Source organism: Acinonyx jubatus, chromosome D4 (assembly GCF_027475565.1).
Source record: "Acinonyx jubatus isolate Ajub_Pintada_27869175 chromosome D4, VMU_Ajub_asm_v1.0, whole genome shotgun sequence".
Taxonomy (NCBI): domain Eukaryota; kingdom Metazoa; phylum Chordata; class Mammalia; order Carnivora; family Felidae; genus Acinonyx; species Acinonyx jubatus.
Genome location: NC_069391.1, coordinates 37,571,503 through 37,597,827, shown reverse-complemented (window position 1 = coordinate 37,597,827; position 26,325 = coordinate 37,571,503). Strand labels below are relative to the sequence as shown.

At 49.4% G+C, this 26,325-nt stretch overlaps 1 protein-coding gene across 3 annotated transcripts in view; it reads left to right on the top strand.

The window, feature by feature from the left end:
* Window positions 1-26,325, top strand: part of DNAI1 (dynein axonemal intermediate chain 1) — a 58,746-nt gene that overhangs the window by 25,943 nt on the left and 6,478 nt on the right. For 2 of the 3 annotated variants that reach the window (XM_015073175.3, XM_053204976.1), the window contains exons 6-16: window positions 62-189; window positions 434-553; window positions 1,534-1,593; window positions 2,804-2,938; window positions 5,832-5,916; window positions 9,225-9,342; window positions 9,628-9,671; window positions 18,991-19,238; window positions 24,039-24,128; window positions 24,259-24,346; window positions 24,988-25,067. In XM_015073175.3, coding sequence (XP_014928661.2) covers window positions 62-189; window positions 434-553; window positions 1,534-1,593; window positions 2,804-2,938; window positions 5,832-5,916; window positions 9,225-9,342; window positions 9,628-9,671; window positions 18,991-19,238; window positions 24,039-24,128; window positions 24,259-24,346; window positions 24,988-25,067 — 1,196 coding nt within the window. The remainder of the gene's footprint in view (window positions 1-61; window positions 190-433; window positions 554-1,533; window positions 1,594-2,803; window positions 2,939-5,831; window positions 5,917-9,224; window positions 9,343-9,627; window positions 9,672-18,990; window positions 19,239-24,038; window positions 24,129-24,258; window positions 24,347-24,987; window positions 25,068-26,325) is intronic. The other variant, XM_053204975.1, reaches the window with a different exon arrangement.

The following is a 26,325-nucleotide window of genomic DNA, read 5'->3' as shown; positions in this document are numbered from 1 at the left end:
CCCTACCAGGGGATGGGGGAGGAGGCCTGGACTTTGGGTTCATCTGCAATATCCTACCAAGGTTCTCAGGAGTCCACCAAGGTGGTGATTTCAGAAACTGAAATCCTTGAAGAAGAAGAAGAGCCTAAGGAATCTGAAGCTGAAGCTGAAACTGAAGCTGGGAGTCAAATAGATATGCCTGCAGCTGAGGTACAGTATAATATTGTTCCCGTCTCTCCCCTTCCAGCTCTAGCTGTGGAGGGAAGTTTCAGGGGTAACTTGTTATGGGGTGGGGCTGAAGGTGAGATGTTAGAGGCTCCAGGTGCCAATGCCTCTGGCATCATTACCCTCTCCCTCTTCTATCCTATCCTAAGACATGACTTCTCCCCACTCCTGACTCCCCACCATCTTCTTGTCACAGCTGAGCCCTGGTCCTATGGGTCTTTTTTTCCAGGCAGCTGAAAAAGTGACTGAAGAAGAATTGATGACTCCTAAGCAGCCCAACGAGCGAAAGCTCACCAACCAGTTCAACTTCAGTGAGAGGGCCTCACAGACCTTAAACAACCCTCTCCGGGTAGAGCAGCCCCACTCCAGCCCCTTTACCTCACAGCTCTGTACTGTGCATGGCAGGAAAGGAACAGGCCTGACTCCAGCCTCAGCAGCTCTTGGCCTGGAAGGGTGACAGGCATGCACCACAGTTAAATTCTCTGAGGAGAGCTTGAAGCATGTGTTCAGTCCTTATAAGCCATCCTCATGGGAGTTCAGAGTGGGTAACAAGGAATCTGGAGCCCTTCAACTGAGACTGAAACATGTAAGGGCCTTGAAGAGGAGGTCAAGATCTGGGGGAGAGAGGAGAGGCCAGATGTGCCAGGGAGGCAGGACTAAGAGCCAGTTTGACTGAAGTTGATGGTCTCTGTGATAGACTAACTAGAAAAGGCTGGAAAAGCTCCCTGGCTCATAAGTATGGAGGACCCTGAGTACAGGCTGAAAGAATCTCTCAGGATTTCAGGGGAGAGACTCACATATGTAAGACAGTGTTTTACAGAAATGAATCTGTGAATGGAGGTCAGAAGTCTACATGATGGGTTTATGGCAGATTCTAATCACACTGTGTACTCCCTATTCAGTAATCTGGGTGATACACAATGAGGAGGGAGTGCATTCCCATGGTGGAGCCACAGGCCCCAGTATTAGGGAGAAGTCTTCTCAGGGTGAGGGATATTAGTCCAGTAGCTTGCCAGGGGATGACCTCTGTGTCTTGCATCTAAAGGCTGGCCAGAGTCCTGCCTAACCCCCACTTAGTTGAACTGGCATAATCAGGCTTCATTGCCCCCTATTTCTAGCTTAGTCTTCTGAAGGAAGCTTAGAAGGAAAATGTAGGCTTTCAGTGCATCATTTCATCCTTTGTTCAGCCCCTCTTTACTTCCCAGTTCTGTGTCCCATCCCTCCCCCTGCTCCAACTGAAATGCTTCACCCATGGATGAATATACTGTTGGGTTAAGTGAGAAGGAGTTGAGGGCTCTCCGTTGGTTTCTTGTTGTCATTGTTCACTAGGACCGAGAATGCCAGATGGAACCTCCTCCCAGGACAAACTTTTCGGCTACAGCTAATCAGGTGAGACCCTGGGTCAGTCTAAAAGTCATCACCACACCCCCACCTCTCCACCTCATGCATCCTTGTCAAAGATTCCTCTAGCAGCCTGCCCTCCTCATCCATCCATCTCCATGCTCCTTGTCCAGGCTCTGAACATCAGGCATATTAGACAGTAGGTCCCCACCTAGTGAGCTGTGGATCAGCCACATGCCTCTCAGGGGCAAGACTATCAAAGAGGGAAATAGGCATGGCTTCCAACTCTCTATAGTCACCCCATGCTGACTCTGAAGTGTTAGCACTCTAATCTGTCCTTCCAGCAGTCTTAATTCTTCCTGCAGACCCTCTTTCCCCCTCAAATTCTATTGGATAGCCATGCTGATTTGAGCAGGATATGGTGCCAGGAGACCTGAGCTCAGGCTCCAACTTTGCTGCTCATACTGTAAGACCCTGGGCAAACCGTGTCACCCTTGATGCTTCAATTTCTATTTCTCTGTCAAGTGAGGACAACAAGCAGCCTTGCAGGGCTGTTGGAAGGCTCTGAATGAGATAACAAACATTGAATTATGTTGTGGTGTGGAGTACTGGCCCATGGTGAATTGTTAATATAAGGTGTGTCTATCTGGCCTCCAGGTGTCAGTGACTGCCCAACTCTGGAGAGCACACAGTGATCTGGGTTTTTCCCCCCATATCCTTGATGCTTCCTTTGTTATGATCCTTGAGCTTCTCTTGCTGTCAGATGCAGTTAGCAGGAGTTCCCTTACTTTTTGTTTATCTTTTTATGCTCAGAAAGTGTGGTCAGTGCTGTAGTTAGCCAAACATGAACTAGAAAGTTTATCACATCTCCATGGGGGAAACATTTTTTAAATTTCCTAGTTCAGAGTCTTATAAATCACCAAGAAAAATGTGATCCACCTTGATATTTGCCCATTTGTTTTGCCTAGTAGGATTTGTAGTTTGCAGCAATACTGATCTCCAGCTGATAACTGAGCCCCTGAGCTGCAGGGTGGAAAGCCCATCCCAGAACTGCCCTGAGAATTCCTTCATTCCTGTCCTAGAGCTGACAGCACAGAAGACAGACATTGAATACATACAGTGGGCCAAGTAGAGGATGCTATAGAGGCATGTGACAGGGCCTGACATAATCTATTTCTCAAGCTCTAAAAGCTGAATAGCAACTGGCTGGGTGAAGATTTTGCCCTGCAATGAACCTTCTCATCTTGCCCTTGCCTAGTGGGAGATCTACGACGCCTATGTAGAGGAGCTTGAGAAGCAGGAAAAGACCAAAGAGAAAGAGAAGGCAAAGACACCAGTAGCTAAAAAAATGGGGAAGATGGCCGTGAGGAAGATGACATCTATGGAGTCCCAGGTTTGGTGGGGTTTCCCATGGATCTGTCACAGAGAATGACTGAGTGGGATCTTGGTCTCTTGGTAGAGAGAAGCCTGGCTATCTGGAAGGACTTTAAAGACCTTAGGTGGGGAGCTAATGTTGAAATATGAATAGTTCTTTCCTTGTAGGAAGGTTTGAAGAGAGCCACAGCTGCCTCTGGCATTCCACACCTCTTCCCAATCTTATATAGGTCTGGAGACCAGCAAGGATTCAGGGTTTGGGGGCTAGGCGGCAACAGAAGACATGAATGTTATTGAAAGCCCAATGCACACCCTGAAAGAGCTCAGGAGTCTTCTCAGGATGGGGTGGGATGTGATAATAAGGCACCACCTCCCTGAGCAAGGGGTCATGGGGCTTTGGAGAGTGATTTGCTCTTTGACCTTCAGTCCTTGGGTTATTTGTGCTCAATCTTTTAGGTGAGTCTTATGGGCCAGGTGCTAAGTCAGGGCTGATCACAGACACCAGCAGGTTCAGGCTGATGGGTGTGGCCACTCTGGGCTGGATTTACCATGAAGAAACATAATAGGAGTCATTATAGAGGTCTATTTTGTGGGGCTCATTGTGAGTATAGCCAGCGTAGGTTTGGGGATCATTATGGAAGTTATAGTGATAGGTCCCCACAAAGAAGATCACCACAGAGAGATGCTGAAGGGCCACATTTGTCCTTTCAACACAAAGAAAGCTGAATCAGGAGCCAGAGTCCCAGTATGGATGTGTTTGACCTGTAATAGGATGGGAAAGATGAGGTCTGGATTCAGCACCCTGGAGAGCTCCCAAACAGCTCTCCGGGAAGCGTTTTGCTATGGAAGCCAGATGAGTTTAAGTAAGTTTTGCTTCCTTTGTCTGAGGTATGCCCACTTCCACTCAATTACATGTCCCTGATAAAAGTCACATTTTCTGGGAGTTTTAAGAGTTCCCTGCTTTGGCTTAATATAAACTGCCCCAATTCCATTTCATTCAATTACAGACCAAGCACTTGTGATCATGATCATGCTGAGTACTGGAACTCTGAAGTGAAAGATGAAGTCCCTGTCCCATGGGTTGCCCTGTCCAGACCCTGTACTATTCCCTAGAGGTTAGGAGCTTCAGAGAGGGTGTTAGCCTGGGTCAAGTTTCACTTGAAGATCCATCAAGGGTTTGGCTATAGGCTGTGTGCTAGGACTATTATTGCAGAAACTTTAACTGCAGCCACCAGGACCCAGAGAAGAAAAGAAATATCCCTGTGGCTGAAAGTGAAAATTGTCCTTGGGTCTAAGCCCTTGGGATCTAACATGTATATCAGACTTGGTGTCTAATATGTCCAGGGAAGTAGGACTGCACTTTCTTCCAGCTTTGGTTGACATTGAAGGCTGTGATGCAGGCAGAGCTCAGTTCTCTGGACCAAGAAGCTACAGTGAAGGCATAACATTGTGGGATATAAGATACCCCCCAACATCAGTGAATACCTTAGTATGCAACCTGTAAGCAAGGGAATTGAGTTTTAACTGGGAATCTCAAGTACTGGCCCTGGCTATCTGTAGAACAGAGTGATCTTTTGCTCAGGCCCAGTGCATGCACAGAGTGACACCCCTTTCTCAGAGACCTGCATCTGACGAGGTTGGTATAAAACTCAAGTGAGTGGGAGGGGGAAAGCAGAATAACTCTATGATACCCTGTAGGAAAGTCTGCAATGATAGATCTCAGATTTCTGTCTCATTAATCATTTGGATGAATATACAGAAATGAATGCAGGCTTGTATGATCGGAAAGATTAAGATGGGAATGGCAGAAAGGTCTGAGAGGCCACAAATTTAGTCAGAACCAATAAAAAGCTGTGTCTTCTCAAGTAGTATAGTATCCAGAACAAGGGAGGCAGTGGTCCACCACACATCTGGAACCTGGAGACTGCCAGGACCATGCAAAGGTGGTCAGACTGGTGAGGGACTGGCTTTCTGTGTGGGCCCGAGGGCATGGGACCTGGAATCCACAGAGTTGAGTTTATATCCTGGCTTTGCTACTTATTATCTAGGTTTTTCTAACCTGTTTCCTCATCTATAAAGACATCCTAATGATGTTACTTTGTAAGATTGTTGTGAGAACCCAAGATTATGTATAGTTGCTAATATAGTACAATGACCCCAGATGCAGGTGGCATTATGCATCCCCGCTGTATCATGTGTACTCTAAGACTCAGAGAATTTAAGTAACTTACCTAAAGTTGCCAACTGGCTCCTTCCTAATGCATGGGATAGGAAGGGAATGAAGGTCTGTGTGGCTCCAGAATCCATTCTCTTAACCACTGCCTGATGCTGGCACTGCTAGTAACTCTCATTTTCAACACCCATGGGCCTGGTGCTCTGAAGCTCCTCAAGGGTTGCCCACTCAGCTGGTTTCTTCCTGCAGTGGGCAAGGCCTTAGATTAGGAGTCATTTCTGCCTTTTACTCCCTGTATACAAGCATATCTGTTGGACCAGAAGCTCTCTGAGGCTTTAATGAGAGTCTTTGTCATTGCCTGAGATGATAAAACCTCTCTGTCTCCACTAAAGAAGCCTCCTACCTCCCATTTTCTGCTCTCCCCTTCAATACTCTTCAATGTCTTGTGTTGTGCTCTGAGATATGCCTTCTCCAGAACAAGTTCAGAATGAAAGAGTACAAGACAGGCTGTACCCAGGGGCCAAGTATGGCAGTGCAAACTCCTTGTGCCATTTAAGAGCTGGGCATTCCCCAAAGGGGGTGGTGAGGTGATCTGGCTTTGGAGGCATGAAGAGATATCTTTACAGAGCTATCCGGGGTGGGTGGTGTCAGAGAGAAAATTGCAAGTCTGGGCTGTGGCTCAAGACATAACCTTTCTAGGTGCTAGCTAAGAGGGCCTGTGGCCTCTGTATCTCCACAGAGTGATGACATCACCAAAGTGACTCAGGCTGCTAAAATCGTGGAGCGGATGGTCAACCAGAACACTTATGATGATGTTGCTCAAGGTAAGATTTGAAGTGCTGGCAACTACTATTACTGCCTGTATTAAAAATTCCTCATACAAGGCAAGTATTTGAGTGTCCCATGCTAGGTACTATAGGGGTGCAAGAGGAGAAAAACTAATCCCTTCCTCCTCTGGATGTCACTAGGGAGACAAGACACACACAGGTCAACTACAAACAATGGAATAAGAAAAATGGGTATAGTGATGAGATCTGACAATAGTGCAGCAAAACTTACATATTAGTGATCCAATGTCATCTTTGCAACAGTCTGGGAGGTAGGCAGAGCAGAGAGTATTACCCCTACTTTACACAAGAGGCAGGTAAGGGCAAGTTTACCTGGCTGCTGAATGGCAGAGAGGACCCAAATCTAGGTCTTGAGTTTCCTAATTCTGTGCTCTTTCTCTACTGTGTCCAGCTTGGAGATAATATAAATGCTATAATGCAGACTGAAACTGCTCTGGGGATCCTCAAGAATGGAAGAAGAGAAACGAGGGATGAGTGGCAACAGTCAAGGAAGGCTGTAGGGAGGGCTAAGCTAGGTGCCAAGGGATAAGCAGAGTGTGAGTAGACTAGCAGAAGGGCAGATGTTCTGGGCAAGGGACAGCAAAAGCAGTGACTCGGTGGTAAAAATGAATGGGACTGGTCTCTGGGGATAGAGTGCAGCAGGCTCAATGATTCAAACAGGGGTTTCTTGGAAAGTAGTGAAAGCTCAGGCTACAGAGGTGATTGGAGGCAGTTAATGAAGGGCCTGGAATATCTCAGGGAATCTGAGATTTTTCTGCAGACAGTTCAAAGATTCTGTCCAGGCAGGAACACAGCCCAGTGAGAGTATGTCTGGAGAAGGATGCAATTGGACAGAATACAGGGACAGAGACAAAAATGAGGTTCAGGTGTGGGGTGGAGTGGGCCTCACCACACCTTTTCCAGGAAATGGAGAAAAGGAAACAGCTATAAGAGTGAAAAACCAGCACCAGCATTCACTGGGAATGGCCTATGTACTGGGCATTGTGCTGTGCAATTTACTTGTATTATTTTATATCATCCTGACAGACACACTGTCAGGTGAATTCCATTATTATCTCCATTTTATAGGTGATAGATTTGGGCTATCGCTACTTGTTCAAAATAGTAGCTAGTATGACAAATGAGTGGTACAATCAGGACTTGAACACAGCCCCTTAGATCCATAGCTGAAGCACTTCATCACAAAGCTACAGAGCCACTGGGCTGGAAGAGACTTTTCAAAAAAAAAAAAAACATTCAATAAGTCTATGCTGGTGATTAATTAGTGATGAAGTGAAGAAAGAGATTGATTCAGAAATGCTTAAATCCTGGGGGCCTGGGAAATTCTGGTGTCTTTGACAGAGCCAGGGAAACAGAATCCTTCCCATGGCATGAACAGCACATTCCCAAGTGGCTTGTATTTCCCTAAGAGGTTGTGCATTTATTTGGAGCAGCTGCCTCCCCAAAGTTGGCAGCTCCTTGTTGCTGGCTGGTCTCCTTTGCTGACAGCCTAGGGCTCTTCTTGGTGACTTGATGCTCATTGCTCACCCATGGGACATAGAAACCAGGGCTGCCAAGACCAGAAGCCTAAACAAGCCCCCTTGTTATCATTCAGGCTGGAAAACGACCTTGAGTGCTTTTCAAAGCTGTCAAAGTACACAGCAGCTGTGAATGAATTTGTCACTCACGCAGCTTGGCTTCCTGAAACCCAGCCTCTGCAACCAGCCCACCAAAGGGCTGCAAACACAATTAATATCCATGGAGAAATTGGCCTTGGTGAACCTTTTTCATTTGTAAGAACACAATCACATAAAAATGCATTGAACTTTGATTTTTTTTAATTGCATACTCTTTTCCCTTTGGGAAAGTGTAATCATGAAGAAGTGAAAACAGAGAAGTATTACCAATTAATCTCCTTCTGAAATGAAGTATTTTCAAAGATAGCCTAAGCTCAGGGATCTCTGATATGATCAAGGCTCATGCCTCTGATCACTCAAGTCTTTTTTATTCTGAGACATTTTTGAGGTTTGAATGTAGTCCCACAACCTCAAGGCTGGGGGCAGTGCCTGGGCATGTCCTTGACCGTGTTGGATGAGAGGACTAGTTTTCTAATGGGTTACCCTTGATTGGAAAAAAGACAGAAACTTTTCACTTCTGTTGATTTATTGCATTGCACTCTTTGAACAGTCATTGGGTGTCTGCTCTATGGCTGGCCCTGTGCTAGGCACTGCAAGTCGAGAGATGAATATAACATGCTTCCTGCTCCCCAGGAGCTGTCTGGTAGAAGAGACAACCAAAAGGATAAATAGAAGCAACACAGCATGACAGACATTTCAGTAGAGACAGGGCTGGAATGGAGGAAGAAATGAATTCTGCTCAACAAGAAAGTGAAGGCCTCATAGAGGAGAAAGAGTTGAATCTGGATCTTCAATGAATAGGAGTTTGCCAGGAAGATGAAGGAGCAGGACATTTCAGACACTGATACAGAGGTTATGTGAACACCTGGCTGGAAATGACATGGAAGTCATGGTCTGGAGCCTTGGTTTGACCATGGAGCCATGTGCAAGGGGAGCCATTGGGGGATTTTCAGTGGGTTGAAGGAGGTAGTGTGGTGAGGTGATTTATTTATTTGCATTCAGGTAGCTCTGTGGAGCATGGACTGGAGGAGGAGTTACTGGAGGTGGGCAGACCAGTTAGGAGGATGATGTAATAATCCAGGCAATGGCTCTTGGGGCCTGGGCAGTGGCTATGGGTTTGGAGAGAAGTGAATGGATTAAAAGTAGTCAGAAGGAAAATATGAGAGATGATGGAAAGATCAGTCAAGGATTATTCACGTTTCTGGCTTAGACAAGTGGAAGGACAGATGGAGCTTTTGCCTAAGTTAGAGGAAACGGGAGGCAGAGACAATTTAGGGCTGGAGATGAACTTAAGTTCAGAGAACCCATCAGGGATCCAAGAAGCTTCACCATAGTGAGGTTTAGCCACAGATACAAGGACGGACAAACCTGGGATTTTATCTATGAGGACGTGACTACTTTATTGTAATTTGCCTCCAACAACAGGGATGACAGTAACAATAACACGTATAGAGAGCTTACTAGGTGCCAGGTATTTTTCCAAGTACTTTACATATATTAACATTTAATCCTCACAACAGTCCTTTGAGATAGGTACTATTACTGTTCTCACTTTGAAACACAAAGAGTCTGATTGTTTGGGCCAAGGAGATACAGACAGAAAGTGGCAGACCTGGGCTTGCCATAAAATGGCAGTCCTAGGGCTGATTCAGCCTATGTTTGTTTAAGATTTTAAGTACTATGAGGATGCTGCCGACGAATACCGAGACCAGGAGGGTACTCTGCTGCCGCTCTGGAAATTCCAAAATGACAAAGCCAAGCGCCTGGCCGTCACCGCCCTCTGCTGGTGAGTGTAGACATTGCAGCAAACCCGGAGCCCCTGAGCGCCTGCTGGGTGCCAAGCCCAGAGCACGGCACTTCTACTGCACTTAACTACTTTGAGGATGACACGTAGCATTATAGAAAAAAAATGAGACTGGGATTCTTAAGGGATTGTGGGATTATCCCAGGTCTCAACACTCAACAGTAGATATCTGCAGCATAGTTAGGCACCAATATTCATGGGAACGCTCATGTCCACAGGAAAGCCATGTTCATTTCCTGGGCCAATGGGTTCCTATTTCTTTTGCAGGAACCCAAAGTACAATGATCTGTTTGCAGTGGGACATGGCTCCTGTAAGTAATCTGGCTATTTGTTCCTTTGCTCACTCAATCAGCAAACATTTAAGTACCTATTCAATGCAGAGCTCTTTGCCAGATGTGAAAGAAGTAAGATGACTAAGATATAGTCACTTCCCTCAAGGGGCTCACAGTCTAATGGGGAAGACTGACAGTCATACCAGCAATTGGTGCTGGGTGAAGGAATATACCAAAGTGAGCCTTGAATGTGTTATTGTGGTGAAGAAAGAGGGGAGGCACTTCTGACAGAGGGACCAGCATATGCAAAGGTCCAGAAGCACAAGAGATATGGGAGGAAATGAAGCTGTTGAAGAAGCCAGGGTTGGCCCCCAAAGGGTTTGGGAAGTCATTCTAAGAAGCTTGGACATTTTCCTGAGGGGAAATCACTGAAGGAATTTGAGAAGCACAGGGACAGAACCAGCACAGGGGGAATTGCAGGCATGAGACTGGGTGGGGGCTGGGAAACCAGTTAGGAGGCTGGTAAGGCACCCCAAGAAGAGATGGCAGTATCTGGACCACGACTTTGGACCGGGATGGAGAAGTAGGTTTGGTAAGCTTGAGAAGGTAGGCTGGACCAGACCTGGGGAGAGATTGGATGGTGAGGCTGAGGGAGGGAAGTTTCCTGATCCGGCCCTGGGAACAGGCAGGGGTGGGGACAAGGGCTTGATGTTCATCACTTGGCCCTGGGCCCTGGAAGACCACTATTGTCCAGGGTGTTCTCACTCCTGCCAGTGCCCCCCTCACCCCTGCAGCAGGAGGCAGCACTGTGGTAACTGTGTAGTTTGCTTAGCCTTCATGTTCCATGGTCCCTGCAGAAGCCACTACCTCCAAGCTGGCCTGGACATTCCCTTTTCCTAACGGGAGAGGGCCCCACACTTCATGTTAGCGCAGCTCCCAAGCTAACAGCATGTTCCCTGGCTGGGAGGATCAGCTTCTGTGAACAGAAAAAAACTTCCATTCTCCAAGCTTCTCCTGGCTGGCAGACATGCAAGCTCCTGCGCTCTACCCCTCAGACCGCCTGTCCACCCAGCCCATTCTTTGACCAGGGTGCGGGAGGTGGGAGGGAGGGCAAGGAGGAGTTGGTGTTTATCATTCCTCTCAGGGAGGAGACCTTGGAGCTGCTCCCAGTCTCGTGGTCTGGGCTGCCTTTGAGGATGCCCTAAATGCCCGCTTTGTGTCCCCACTCCTGAGGGTGGGCTGCTGCCAAGCTGGAAGCACCCTCCCCCTCTGGCAGGGAACTAGCACATTCCTCCTGCTCTGCTGCAGCTACTGGGCTTGGAACAGGACCTGGGGGCTGGGCAGGCCCTCCAAGGAGTGGGTGTGGACCCCCTGTGAGGCTCCTCTCAGCCCAGGCTCCCTGCCCAGGACGGAGGCAGGGGTGAGGGAGGCTCCCTAGCAGGTGGGAGGAGAAACTGCATCAGTTCTACCCCCATCCTCCTCTCACCCAGGGCCAGAAGCAGGGTGGCAGGCTGGTTGGGGTCATGCAGAGGCTACCCACAGGGGCAGCTTTAGCCAGGAACAGTGAAGAAGAGTAACCCACCCTTCAGGAATAGATGACTCCAAGCCTGACAGACCCAATGGTCTCCTTTAGGCAGGCATGCACCCAGGAAAGGTCTCCTTGTCCCTTGCTGGCCACATGGCAGACCTTCTGGCTGGAGGGTCACTTCCCAGTGGTGTGACCTGGGGCCAAAAGTGTCTTCTTTTTTTTTTTTTAATTTTTATTAAAAAAAATTTTTTACATTTATTTATTTTTTGAGACATAGAGAGACAGAGCACAAGTTGGGGAGGGGCAGAGAGAGAAGGAGACAAAGAATCCAAAGCAGGCTCCAGGCTCCCAGCTGTCAGCACAGAGCCCGAGATGGGGCTCGAACTCACAAACCGTGAGATCACGACCTGAGCTGAAGTCAGACACTTAACCGACTGAGCCACCCAGGTGCCCCCAGAAGTATCTTCTGAGCCTTGGCTTCCTTATTGGTGACATGAAGAAACTGACACCTGCCAGACTTCCTGGGCTGTTGCTAGACACACTTGAAAGAAAAGCAAATGGGCCCTGTGAACTATAAGAACTACCCACATATAAAGGACAATCACTGTTGATTTGTCTGTCATTCTGTCCCCTCTCTTTCCTGCAGGAGTCTCAGGGGACCTAAGCAGGGAAAGGGGGCTGTGGGGATGGAAGAGAATCAGACAAGCCCCTACCTACTCTAAAGAGCAGGCCCCAGCAGCAGCAGTGGTGGTATTTGCTGTTGCTGCTACTGGCACCAGAGTTATTGGCCAGCTTGCATGTGGGCATCTTTCTCCAGAACCTTGCACATCTCAGCACCATTCTGCAGAGGCCTGAGCAGAGCCAGTCTGCGCTGAGACTCAGAAGGGCTCCTACATTCATTTCTGAGGTCACCTCTGGGAGTCCTGTGCTCTCGAATACCCTGAAAGCCCCCTGGAAGAAAGAGGGCAAAGCTGAGGCAGGGAAAAAACTAGGCACCCTAGTTACCGGATGGGGTCACTGTGAGGAGCAGCTGGGTCGCCAGCATCACACTGACTTTGGAAACTCCCAGATGCCAGCCTCCCAGCATCAGACTTTGCCTCAGGCAGACAAACACTGGAGTGAGAATTTGGGTTTGTTGTTGGATTTGATACTGATGAGCTCAGCCCAGACCTCCTTTTGCCTGGAATTCCCAGATATTTATTCTATAACACTGCCAAGAAGGTCGTTGGAAGGGGTAGGCACGTACCTAAGAAGGACTGGGGCCACTCTCCTATTTGGGCATAGAGCAGGTTGGCTGGAGCAAGGCCAGGTCAGGAGCAAATGGGTGGAGAAAAGGGAGTCCAGGAAATTGCCTGCAATAGCAAAGACACATTTGCACCTGCCTCCCCTGTGTGGCTACTGGGTATGAGATGGTGGGGATGTCAATCTGCATATAAGGCAGACACTGGGATGTCCCCTAGGGCCAGGCTCCATGTCTCAGCAGAGTGGAAAAAGATGCTGTCAGCAGGTGAAAGCAGATGGAGGAACATTGGAGGGCAAGGGAAAGTAGTCTAGGAAGGGATGGCCCATGGGGCAAAGCTAGGATGCAATTCTATCAGCCTACTGTACTGAAGGGGTCCTTTCCAGCCCGTTAGCCAGTTGATAGCAGGGAAATGAGGACTCCTCATGATCTGTTGGGCAGAGATGGTGGAACAGATCCTGGACACTCTGTGTGGTTCTGACTGGCTATCGCACGGAGATGAGAAAGAAGCTTCCCAGTGGGCTACATCTAAGAAAGGCAGAAGAGCTAGCTGTCCCTCAGCCCCGTTTCCCTCTGGGAGCAGCCATTAAAAGGGGCCAAAGTCAGGCCCTGAGTCCCAGCACTAAACCCTTTGCCACTCTGTACCATCACATCCTGGCCTGTCTCTGAGATTGCTTAGGCCAGAGATACACTTGTAGGGACTTAAATCTTTCCTGATCATTTATTTGTCAGCTTCACTAATTAAGCAGTGTTAATTTCATTTACTGAAAATGGAAATTCATCCACCTCATTTCTCCCTGTTCATCCTCCACACACAAAATCCATCACTCCTCAGCTGCAGGCTGCGTAAAATTTACAGGACTAATTATGTTGTCAGGTCTCTTTGTAAATACAGTCCATAAAGGCCACTGTGCTCGCTGGGTTGTAGTGCAAGGGCATTCCCGTTGTTAGTTTAATTACTGGTTAGTTATTTAGGTTCTCAAATGTTTGCCTCATTTTCCCTAAATCAAATTAAATGTCCCGCTTGATGTATTCTGTCTCCAAGGCCTTGCTCTTATTTCCTACCCTGTTTAAATATGACTTCTAATCGGATGAGAGTGCTTGGCAAAGCCCAGATGCCTGGGAGACTGAACCCAGCCTGGCACCATGGCCTCTGGGCCATCCTGGAGGTTTGGAACCCTCTAGCACTGATGCCATTTCTTGGGGAAGCCTTGGGCTGGTCCCCTGCCTTTGGAAACTAAAAATCCTAACCCATAGGGCATTTCTATTCCTGGAGTCCAAGGTGGCAGGGCCAGGTGTAGGAAACTGAGGGAGGGTTTCGTTATTGTGGTTAGAACAGCTGGGGATCATTGCATCCATCCTCCTGACTTCTAGAAACACTGCTTCCAAACCATCCCAAGAAAGATTATTATCTATGGGACTTCTCCCTCTGATTCCTAGAAGTAGAGTCTGGATCAAACCTCCCCGAATGCCTATATTTGTTTCCTATTGCTACTGTAACAAATTGCTACAATAATGCCACAAACATAATGGCTTCAAACAACACGAATTTATTATCTTACAGTTCTGAATGTCAGAAGTCTAAAATGAGTTTCACTGAGAAAAAAAAAATCAGTTGTCAGCAGGGCTTCAATCCTTTTGGAGGCTTTAGGGGAACATCCATGTCCTTGCCTTTTCCAGCTTCTAGAAGCTGCCCATATTCCATGGCTTGTGGCCCCCTTCCAGCTAGCAATTGCATTATTCTGACATCTCCTCTGACTCTCCTGCCTCCCTCTTTCCCTTATAAGAACCGCTGTGATTACACTGAGTCCACTCAGATAATCCAGATAATCCACTCAGATAATCTCCCTGTCTCAAGGTCTTTAACTTAATCACCTCTGCAAAACCCCTTTTGCTGTGCAAAGTAACATAGTTATGGGTTCTAGGGATTAGGACTTGGACATTTTAGGGGGTGTTATTCTGCCTGCCACAGCCCCCCTCCAAATGCCTCTTGCCAGACTTAATAAGGGAGTCATTAAGCAGCTGCTGTCTTGGAGTCAGCCCTGGGCTGGACTCATTTGGAAAGCCACAGTGAATAGAGGAGAAGCCTGCTGTCGAGGCTGGCTTGGTAAACTGGTCTCTGCAGCTTGGCACCTACTTCTCTCTGGCCACTGACCTGGTGTTATCCTGGTGGACCGACATGCCCTCTGTCTGCCTTGCCTTCCCTGAATCCTGAGCAAGAGCCCAGGCTTCCCCTGACAGCCACAACTCTCCAGAGTGGCCCCCTATGATCTACAGCTATAACTTGCAAGACAGGGGTGGAGCTGTGGGACTGTGGCCCCCACTGGGGCAGTTCAAGAAGAACTACTCCTCCCTGGGCACTACTCTGCTAGGGCCCTAGCACAAGGAGCTGAGGGAGTGAGAGCTTTGGTCTGTGGTGGAATTAAGCACTCCCTCCCCTGAGACCATGGCTTTCTGAGAACTGCCAGATCAGATTCTATTAGGGGGTTGACTCTCCTTCCCAGAATCTTATGAATCCTTGAAGGTCAGAGTCAGGGAGGCCTTAGAGATTATCCAGCAGAGCAGGGGTAGGAGGAGGCAGCCCTTACACTGGAAAGAATAAACCTGCTGGGCCAAGCCATGCTCACTCCATTCTTTGATGGAGTCTTGTGGCAGGCTAAGGAAAAGACCTGCTCATGACCACCTGTCATAATGACATATAGGTAGAGAAGAGTGAGGGGGCACACACAGAGGAGAGGCTGAATGATCTGGTAGACTTCCTGGAAAAGGGCAAGAGCATGAAGTGGAGCTAAGGCCAGGCCAGCAGCCCTCTCCCTCTGTCTCAGAGTTACAGACTAGGTGGTTTCTCTATCCTTCTGTTTCTCTCTGCCTCCCCCTCCCTCTCTCTGTCTCTTTCTCCCTCTTTCCTTTCCTCTATTCCTCCTCCCCTTCTACATAGTCACATATACTTACTGAAATCTGTAGCCTGGAGGAACCTGGAATTCCTTCAGGGGCCCCAGATTTCAGAGTCTCTGCCACTATACAATGGAGTGTGGAGGTGGGGGCCCCCATCTGTGTTACTGGAGCTACTTTGAGGAACCGGAGAATTTGTGGGATCAGGACAAAGTACCCCAGGGCCCAGGGCCCTGTAAGCCTTGAGCCTGATGAGATTCTAGTCTTTATTGGGAACCAAGGCACTGTAGGTGACCTTGATGCCAATGTTGTACTCCTGGTTGGTGGCATTGTCCTGGGAATGTTGGAGGGCCAAGCAATGATGTCACTAGGCTGCTGGTCGGTGATAACATACTGGGAATGCTAGAGAGCTGGGCAATGATCACTAAGACTGCTGGTAGCCTGAGTGATTATATTACATGGGGACCACTGGTGGTCTGAGTAGTGATGTCATTTTAGGACTTCTGGAAGACAAGATGATGGTATCATGATGTTACTGTTGGAGATTTGGGCTGTGATGTCACACAGGGTATACTTAGAGAATGAAATAGGGGCCACTGGATTCAGGGATGAGAAGATCATAGAATAAGATGGAGTGCAGTGGAAGCCCCAGTTAAATGAGAGTTTTCTGTGTTCTTCCACTGTGGTTTTGGCATTTAGGAAACACATAGTCTAGCCATGATTAGAAGCTGTGATCTTGGGACTCCTAGCTGGCTCAGTCAGTAGAGCATGATGCAACTCTTGATCTCAGGGTTGTGAGTTCAAGCCCTACATTGAGTGTAGAGCTTACTTAAAGAGAAAAGAAAAGAAGAGAAAAGAAAAGAAAAGAAAAAAGAAAAGAAACTGTGATCTTTATGTCAGGAGGGCTCATTTGGTTACAAGTAACAGAGGTCACTAGAGGTGGGTTAAGAAACAGGGACTTATTGTCAGGATGCATATGGCTTGGGAACTAAGATAGGTCTAAGGTCTTTGTGTGATTGATTGTTCTCTGTGTCCCTGTCTCTTGAAATTCATGTTTCTCTATACCAGGAGTTTCCCCTTATCATGCTTGACTACCCCATCCCTTACATGTTCTCTAGTCCAGATTCTGGAGAGATTAGACTGGTTTTCCAGTCACCACCACCATATTAAGTCTGGTATCCCTTCCTTTCTCCACTTCCATGTGAATACCATATTAGTACAGTGTAATTTCAGTGATAAACAAGATATCGCATAAGGCAAACACCATGTGATGGGTCTGATGCACTCAGGCACACTATTTCTCCCCTCTGGCCTCAGTTTCCCCATCTATAAAATTCTGGAGCTGTAAGTCCAGCCTATAGTCTCAGTGGTTCTGTGAGCAGGCCAGAGGTGTCCTCACTACAGAATTATTAAGCCAGGCTAGGGTTTCCGACCTTCCTTTTGTCGTTTCACTGGTCATGAAGATATTGTGTACACAAGCAGGGGCAGGGGGTGCTTAAAGTTTGTCTAGAGAAAGTGAGTCACCACTGCTGTACCTCAAGGGGCCAGGTCCTATGCCACAGTAGGAGCAAGTGCGAGGGTCATACCTGCCTTTGCCCCTTGGTGAAATAAGGAGAGCATCTGAGTACTCAGTCCAAGCATCTCAGTCACCCACTTACTCATGCTTTCATTCACTCTTTTGTCCACCCACTCACCTTTGTGCTTACCCACTAATCCTGTCAGTCTTGCCCAGCATCAAGGAAAGATTGAACATTAAGGGCATCAATAGTTTTCCTGTGGCCTGGCAGTTACCACTGACTACCCATGGAGGGGTTGGCCTCATTCAGCTGCAGGGTCTGGCTCTCTCATCAAACTAAGGACTGCTGAGGGTAAGCCCACATAAACAGTGCAGTGTCTCTGTCCCTGCCACAGTCCAGCCCAAGGGGAGGCCCAGTCAGGTGCTCAGGATTTGTGTGATGAAGAAAAGGAGTTACAAGTGACTGTCACGCTGCCCAGTTCAAGCCCTGCATGATCTGGGTGGGGTACTTCCTTCAGCAGCTACAAATCTCTCCCTTTGAGAGTCATCCCTCAGGGCCATACAGAAGGAGCCCTACAGGGTGAGGGACTGCCAACTCCCTACTGGCTTTGAGATAGTACCAGGCATAGGGTGACCCACTTGGCTCCAGAGGATCTAGAAGCCCCCAGCTCCTCCTCTTTGTGGGAGGTTCACTTTCTCCAGAACATAACCATGTTCCTTCCTGAACCACTGTGTGCCCTCCCCATGGCTCAAGCTGCACCCTGGAACCTTCCACTGGAGGGGCAACTCCCTCCTTGCACACGAAGCCTCCTTTGCAAGTGATCACTGGAGGGGTTCCCAATGGGAATCCCAGAGTTGGTGAGGATTAGCAAGGGAAGGTGGGCTCCCCCATAGAGAGCTGCTGTGGTGGGCATGCCAGCTTGCCTCAGCTTCCAACTCTACCCACCTAAGGTCAGCCTGGCTCCTGGCTACATCCTGCTCCCTAGTCCTGGCTCCCAGTGTGTACCAACTGATGTTTTCAGAGTGGGTTGGGGGTATCTGGTAACTGTAGCCAAGCTTATGTCCAGAGCCCAGGGAACCCAATCCAGACTGTCCCTGAGCCCAGCCCAGGCACTTACTCCCTTGAGTAAGGGGCAGCATTAGGAATAGGACAGAAAGAATGACTCATCAAGACTAGTCAAATTGGAGTGTCCTCCTTATTTTTCCCACCCATGGGCTCCAGACTTCAGGACTGACCACCTTGTCTGGACGGCCCAGGCCTGCAGTTGCCAGGGACAAAAGAGGTAGCCCGGCAGAGAAGGGAGGACAGCCCTCATCTCAGCTAAAAGTCTCCCTTAGCATAGGGTCCTTGAGATGGGGGGCTGCTCTAGACTTCCTCTTCTGAGCTTGGGAAGGGTCCTGGACTGGTGGCAGGAGAGCTAGACTTGAGGGATGAGACTATAATGTTCAGTGACTACATTATGAGGATAGGTGCCACATGAGCAGAGAATGAAAGTAAGCAGGAGGCTCCCCACTGACACGAGACAGGCAGGGAGGGGGATGAGTGGTCCACTGTTGATGACCAAAAGCTGTGCTCAGGCCAGAAGGATGACACAGAAGGATGACCGGCTGTCCTGGGACCTCTCAATTCTGGGAGCATGCCTATAGCTAGGGTGCAGACTGCAGCTGGGGACTGTGGCACTAGAGGGTATGGGAAGATGCCCATAGGTGGCTAATTTGTAACTTGTAGAGACAATTCCATGTTAGTCCAAACTGAACTCCTTTCCTGGGCTGGGCGTGGGGAACACATGGGCATTATCCAGGCATCTAAGGACAACCACCTGCCCCTGGGCTGGGCTCCTGAACCCTCTCTGAGGTTACTGCTCCGTCCCAAGCCCACACACATTCTTCACCTAGAAGCTCTGAGCTTGCATCCCTCTTTCCTGTACCCCAGGGAGATTAAGAAGAATGACTGTCCGTCCCTCAGATAAGCCTGGTCAACTTATCTGTTGGACCCTCCCATGAAGCCTAAGAAGGGGTAAGTCAGGTCTCCTAGTTCCATTTCCGAGAGAGAGGAGATGAAGCCCAGAGAGGAATCCCACTCTCTCTGACAAGCAGAGCAGGCAGATCTTGTCCATCCAGTGGGGGAGGGGCATGGGGGTCAGCTGAATCCTACCCCAGCCTGGCTTCTTCCCTGGGACAGATGACTTCATGAAGCAGAGCCGGGGCATGCTGCTGCTCTACAGCATGAAGAACCCCAGCTTCCCTGAATACATCTTCAGCAGCGAGAGTGGCATCATGTGTCTTGACATGCACGTGGACCACCCTTACCTGGTGGTGGTGGGCCACTACGACGGTAATGTGGCCATTTACAACCTCAAGAAGCCCCACTCCCAGCCCTCCTTCCGCAGCTCACCCAAGTCTGGCAAGCACACGGACCCTGTGTGGCAGGTCAGCCTCGAACCAGGATTGCGAAAAACGGGTATAGGATCCCTGGAGGAGGGACCTTGGGGAGGACAGGCCATAGGCAAGCTTAGAGGCCAAGGAGCTGTGAGAAGGTGCAGAGGAGGGCAAAAGGTGGTTATTAGGAGGTAAGGGGTCTGCAGTGAGCTTGGGTCTGCTCCTCCAGTGCTGCTATCAAGAGGGCCCGCATCTGTCTGCTAAGGGTCTCTTAGGTGCAGTGATCAGTGACTCATAGCCCATGGCTAGAAGACTCTAAGACCTCACAGACATACCCGGCTGAGTATGTCAAGGGCTCCAGTTCTCCCGTTCCCTGTGTATGGGCTTCCTAAACTCCCCATGGGGGCTCTCCTCTGCCATCTGGGCTAGATTTGGGGGCACTCCCAGACAGGAGTAGGTGCTGCCCATTGTTTGCCCTCTGGGTGGGGCTGTAAGGCCTGGTAGGTAAGGTCTGTCCCTGAGGCCTCTCTGTAGCATCGCTCTTCTCCAGACAGGCATAGGATGGGACCATTACCCTGACACTAGGGCTAGATTTCACCCTATGTTCCCCATGTTATCGCACTAGGAGTGGATTTCATGTTTCATCTTCAGAAAGTCTCTTAGCTCTGGCTTTGCAGACCCTTCCTTACTGTATTCCAAAAGTCCCCCTCCTTCTGAGGCTGCATACCTTACCCATGGACAGGTCTGGGGAAATCCAAGGATAAATTTCTGCCTTAAGTCCCCCCAAGATCTCTGGGCTCCTCAGGCAGTGCTGGGACTCTGTCCTCTCATCTTCCTCAGCCCCCTGCCCTAGTAGAGTCTCCAGGCAGGCTCTGCATCCCTGCATTTCTGGCCCTGAGCCACCTGAGTCATGTGGACACCTGCCTTAGGAACTGGCTCTCATCTCCCAGACAGGCCTGAGCAGAGGGAGGACTGTCCAGGCACAAGGGACATGGTGTCCTCTCCACTCTATCTTTTACCCAGAGTCAGGGCTCAGATGTCCCCTTCCATAAGACATCCTCCCCCCTACTCTCCACCAGAGCAGGGGCCAAAACTCACAATCTCAAGAGTTCTCTCCTCTGAAAATCCTACCTTCTAGTTCATTGCCTCCAGGCACATGGAGGTCTCCAGACAAGGGGAGGCTATCTGCAGACATCAAGACCCAAGAGAGGAGAAAAGACCTGCTTAGATCAGACTAAACAAGCATCAGGCCTGCCCCTGCTGTCCTGGCTCACACAGCCCAGAGCAAAGCACAGAGCATCTCTGATTGGCCTGACCACCCTTCTCAAGCCCAGGAGAGGGCAAGGGGCCAAGGTCAACCATCCCACTGCCACACTGCTATGTTCTCTGAATCAGACAGCAGGTTGGGAAACGAAATGGGGCATGCAGAAGACACGTTATTTCTTTCACTGGGTGGGTGCCAGAGAGACTGGAACCCACCCAGACAGGGATGGCCTTCTGCTCTCCCACCATCCTGTCAGGAAAGCAGGGCTACTGCCTTTGCAAAACCAAAGACTCAAGAGTTCTTGCCAGGAATCATGGCTTTTGACATGGGAGGGGACTTCCTGTCTCGCTCATTTCCTGACTTCTTATTCCCTTTTTTCCCTCCCCCTTGCCTCATTCATCTCAGTAACTCCTCTCTGTTTGCTCCTCTGGGAGCTGAGGGTGCTTAAGGGTTTGGTCCCTGGGGTTCCTACCGGGGCGATAACCACAGCCATAGGCTAGGCAGGACAAGGCAATATGCTAAATGCTAAAGAGGGCTCATGGGAGCACTGAGGAGCGACATCTAGATTATCCAGGACAGGGAGCAGGGGCAGGAGCATCAGGTCTTCCTAGAGGAAGAAACACCTGAGCTGAATTGTAAGGGGTGAGAAAGTATTAGTTAATGACAATTAAATATAATATGAGATCCTAGGACCAAAAAAAAGGATATTAGGAGAAAACTAAGAAAATCGAATGAAGTATAGATTTTAGTTAAAATAGTATTAGTTAGATAAGGAAGGGTACACAGGGGTTACATGTGCAATACACAGAGGCATCAAACAGCATGGCCTGCTGGGAAGCAACACACCATTTGGAGCACAGTGCGGGAGACAGGGAGGACCTGGGAAAACACAGGCACCCAGTTGTGAGTATGCGTCTCTAGCAAATGGGAATCTTGGACTTTAAGGCAGTGGTTTCATGAAGTGTTAGTACAGAATTCCAACATATTAACAGTGGGGGGTGGGGCTGCTTTGGTGAATCAAGGTCCTGCTGGCTTGAGCGTCCCCTGTTGTCACTCCTGTCCTCTAAGATACTTTCACAAGGTTCCTAAGACCATCAGAGAGTGTGGGGGCAGAGGAGTAACACAGTCATGCTTGTGTCTTGGAGATGTTCTCTCACTGCAGCATGAGAGATCTTGAAACTTGAGCTAGAGCAGGGGCAGTGGAGATAGAAATGAGAAGGTATGCTCGAATGCTGTTGAGGCAATAAAATCAATAGAAGGAAACTAGGCAGATATGAGAAAGGGGAACAATTGGTGATGCTACCTGGCACTCTGGTTGGGAGTACCCAGTAGAGCATCCACAGAGGTAGGAATGCCAGAGCAGGAGCAGGTTTAGGCAGAATCCAAGAAGCTAAAGGAACACCTAAAATTAATATAACACCATACATTATTTATAATTAAATACATACATATGTACATATATACATACATAAAATTTTTTTAAAAAGCCAGAGGAGGTGTCCTACAGGCAGTTGGTTGTATAAGCCTGGAGCCTGGAGGAAAGCTTAGGCTGGTTAATGGTATGCCAGAGACATCAGAGTCTAGGTCCTTTTTAAAGGGACTGTGTCTCAGAGGAGACCAGAGAGGTTATTTTGGATCTCAAATGCCAGTCTGAGATAGAAGGACTTTGTTCTGTTAGCAGCAGAGAGCCATCGAAGATTTTGGAGCCAGGGAGAGAACTATCTGTTCAAAGGGGACTGGGTTCCTGCCCCATGGCACAGACTAGTTCCCAAGCGAGCCCATCTAGGTAGCCCAGCACTATTCAAGCCCCACTGTGAAGCCTCAACCAGCAACACTCTTTGGAGTGTGTGTGTGTCCTGTGCTATACTGGGGAAGGGCACCGGGAAGGATAGATGAGCAGAGATGGGGGTCAAGTATATTTGCCCTGATCAGATAAGGCAGAAGAGAAGGAATCAATTAAGCAGGCTTCATCTGCTCCTTACTACCTTATCAATTTCCTGGTCATTCTTTCCTTCTCTTAACCCCACTTACCACCTGACACCCCCCCCCCCACCATTTACACTACCACCTCCACCCCAGGAGCATGTGTTTGACTTGTACACACACACACACACACACACACACACACACACACACAGAGGCTCACTTGCAAATATACACAGTAACCCCCATTGGGCATCAGGCTGCTAAGTGGGGTGTGAAATACAATTTCCATGCATGCTGGCGGCTGCTCATTAAACACTTCCCTTTGCAGCTCCCTAGCGCCTCTTACAGCCTGGCCTTTGACACCCCCTGTCCCCTCCCCCCTTTAAAGAGACTACCTTTACACAGAAGGGGAATTGGTCTCAGCCTAAGGGCCAGCTCTGACTTATACCTCAGAGGCTCTGTGGTATTCTAGGCCCCCCAGTGGAAAAAAGAACCAGCTGACAGGACAGGCCCAGGCAGGACTGGGTCCGCCCTCCTGTAGCTCTGATCAGCCAGGCCTGGGGGTTGGTTGGGGACAGTCCATCCCCTCTCCCCTAAACCACGCCCCTCAACAGCCATGGTGACAGCTCTGGTCACAGGAAGCTGAGCTGGGTTCTATCCTCCCTCACTGGGCCTCTACTTATGACAGGGGGAAGGGACAGGGTCCCAGCATGGGAGGTCAGGAGAGAGCTGGAGTATGGAAAGCTCTGGGCACCCAGCCCCACCCTAGCTCTCTGGGACACAGCTTGGCCAGGCCTCCACATCTGGCAACAGAAACTTGAGCCTCAAGCGTGTCATCTTCATAAGACAACAGCTCTGTCTCCAAAACACTTTCCCATATGTTTTCTTCCAGCCCTGAGAAGATGGGTGGGGCACAGTTATTAACCCCAAGTTGCAGATGCAGAAATGCAGCTCAAATCTGAGATTTGGGAGCACGATTCTGGGAGCAGGAGCTCGTAGTGAAGTGAAGGTGGGAACAGAGGAGAGACCACCTAGAGAAAAGCCCACCTGGAAGCGGAGAGCAGGGAGGGGACCTTCTCCTCCTTGTCCCCCAAGCGAGCAGGAAAAACTCTCCTGCAGAACCTTGGCTCCCTGATTCCTAGGATGAGGGTCATAATGATATTCGCTAACATTTATTGAACATTTAATAGTTGCAATGTTCTCTCATCAGGGCCTCATGTTCATTGTCTCATTTAGTCCTTACAACAAACCTGTGCTATTATAGTTCCTAGTTTATAAATGAGGAAACTGGTTGATGGACTCTGTCCTTTCCAGGCCCTTTCTACATAAGGAGGTTGAGACCAGAGACACCATCTTCCCCTACAACTGGCTCTGGAACCCAACCCAGGGAGGAATTGGGCACCTCCAACACCAAGCCAGGGCATTAGGGCAGTGCCCTGAGTGGCATTGTTATCCCAGGATGGTCAGGGAGAGAGGGATAAGAGAGACAGAGATGGGTGGAAGGAGGGAGGGAGGGAAGGCCAATTGCAGGACCCTGGGAAATGGGCTCCCAGAACTTGCTTCTGAACCTGACATGGACTCTTGAGGGAGCCCTGCTCAGCTCCCAGCCCTAACTCGACACCATACCAGTGTCCCACAGCTCACGGTTTGGGATGTTTCAGGTCAGGTGGCAGAAGGATGACATGGACAACAACCTTAACTTCTTCTCTGTGTCATCTGACGGCAGGATTGTGTCTTGGACGCTCTTAAAGGTGCCTGTTTCCCAGAAAGGGTCATATGGGGTGGAGATGGGGCTTGGGGGGAGCTGAATGGCAAAGTCTGCTCTCAACCCTGCTGATGTGGTCCCACCCATGTACCTTCCCCCATCCCTTGTGACTGCAGAGCGAACTGGTTCACACAGATGTCATCAAACTGAAAGTGGAGGGCGGTACCACGGATGGTCTCGATGGGTTGCAGCTACACACAGTGGGTAAGATCCCCAGCCCACTCACACCCAGGCCCAGCCACCTCACTCAGGCCTCATGAGGGTCAGAGATGGTAGCCCTCCCCCTTTACCGAGCAATCCCTCCTCCACTTGTGCTGGATGGAAGCCTGGCCCTGTCCTCCCAGTGCTTGGCTGTTTGCAGACCCTCTCTGTTTATGCAGGTCCCATCCCAGTTTGCAGACCCTATTCCTGTTTATGCAGATCAGGTGCTGTTATGCAGATCCAGTCCTGTTTATGCAGATCAGGCCCCTGTTTACCCAGATCCTGTCCCTGTTTACTCAATTCCTACCCTGTTTATGCAGAGTATATCCCTGTTTGCATAGACCATGTCCCTGTTTGCAGACCCTGTCCCTGTTTACCCTGACCCTGACCCTGTTTAAATCAATTCCTTCCTTGTTTACCCAGGCCCCATCCTGTCTGCAAAAGCACTGGCCGTTTGCAGTCCCAACTGCCTGGGACAAGCAGCTGGCCAGGCGGCCGGTTTCTGTTTGCTTGCCTAGCCCCAGCCCCTGCAAGAGCCTGCAAGAGCCAGAGCTCTGGCTGTCACAGGGGTCTGCTGGGTAAAAGAGGTGCTGGGAGCCTCCCTCCCAGAACCGGTCTAACACTGCTGTACCTCTTCTCCCAAGGCTGTGGCACCGCCTTTGACTTCCACAAAGAGATCGATTATATGTTCCTAGTGGGCACAGAGGAAGGAAAAATCTACAAGGTGAGGCAGCACTGACCTGACAACCACGAGAGTTTATCCTTCTCAACAGACCCTATTCTGACAGATCTTAGGGTTTGACCAGTTCTAGAAAGCTTCTTGGGAGAAGAGAAGGTATTTCTTGACTTGTTTCGGTGGCAGGAAGAGTGGATGACTGCAGGAAAGAGGATGAAAATCTAGACGGTGACTTTAGCCCAGTCTGGCACATTTCCCTCTGGGCCCTCCCTCCCTTCCTAGGAGTAGAGGAAGTAGAAGTAGGAGTGGGTGTTGAGGGGGAGTTGGAACATTCTGAGAAGACTTCCTGGAAGAGATGAGAACTTCAGCTGAGCTTTGAAAGCCAGGTAACAAGAAAATTAATCTCTGAATCCTGGGTGTCTCAGCCAGTAGGATGGAACTTCAAGGCCAGTTTCTGCAAGGTCTCAGTGTTAGTAGGTGAACATCCTTCTGAACCTCCATCCATCCAGAAATAGCTCTGCTGCAAGCTTTTCTTAGGCTCAAAGACTCAGAATGTTAATTACAGGCAGCCTCCCGGGAGCCCCTAAGGCCCAGCAGGAGCTGGTCTGAATGCAAAAGAGGTCCCCACCCCCCTGTACACCCCTCCCTATGGCAGCGTGGGAGAGGCAGAAGGGAAGAGACTAGTCAGTCACACTATCTCCTGGAGGGAGAGAGGGAAGGGCATGATGGTCTGGGCAAGAAACCCAATGGGAAGTCATGAGTTGGGACTTGCTTCTGGCTCTGCACCTGCTCTTACCTGGGCAAAGTGGAATGTTTATCACAATTGCAAGGATTCTATAGGCTGTGAGTGGACTCAGGCCTTGGCCTGGACAAAGGCTAAGGCACACGTCACCAGGGCCCCCAGGCCTGCTTGGCCTTGGTTCCCAGAGAGAAGGCCTTTTCTACTTGGCCTGGAATCCTCTGGGCAGACTACAGCACTGTCTCTCACCCTCCAGGAAAACTCCCTACCCACCCAACCCCCAGCCCATTAAGCCCCTCCTTTCTTTCTTTCTTTCTTTCTTTTTTTTTTTTTTATTTCTTTTTTTAACGTTTATTTATTTTTGAGACAGAGACAGACAGAGCATGAATGGGGGAGGGTCAGAGAGAGGGAGACACAGAATCTGAAACAGACTCCAAGCTCTGAGCTGTCAGCACAGAGCCCGACACAGGGCTCGAACTCACGGACTGCGAGATCATGGCCTGAGCCGAAGTCGGCCGCTTAACCAACTGAGCCACCCAGGCGCCCCCCCCTCCTTTCTCTCTAGTG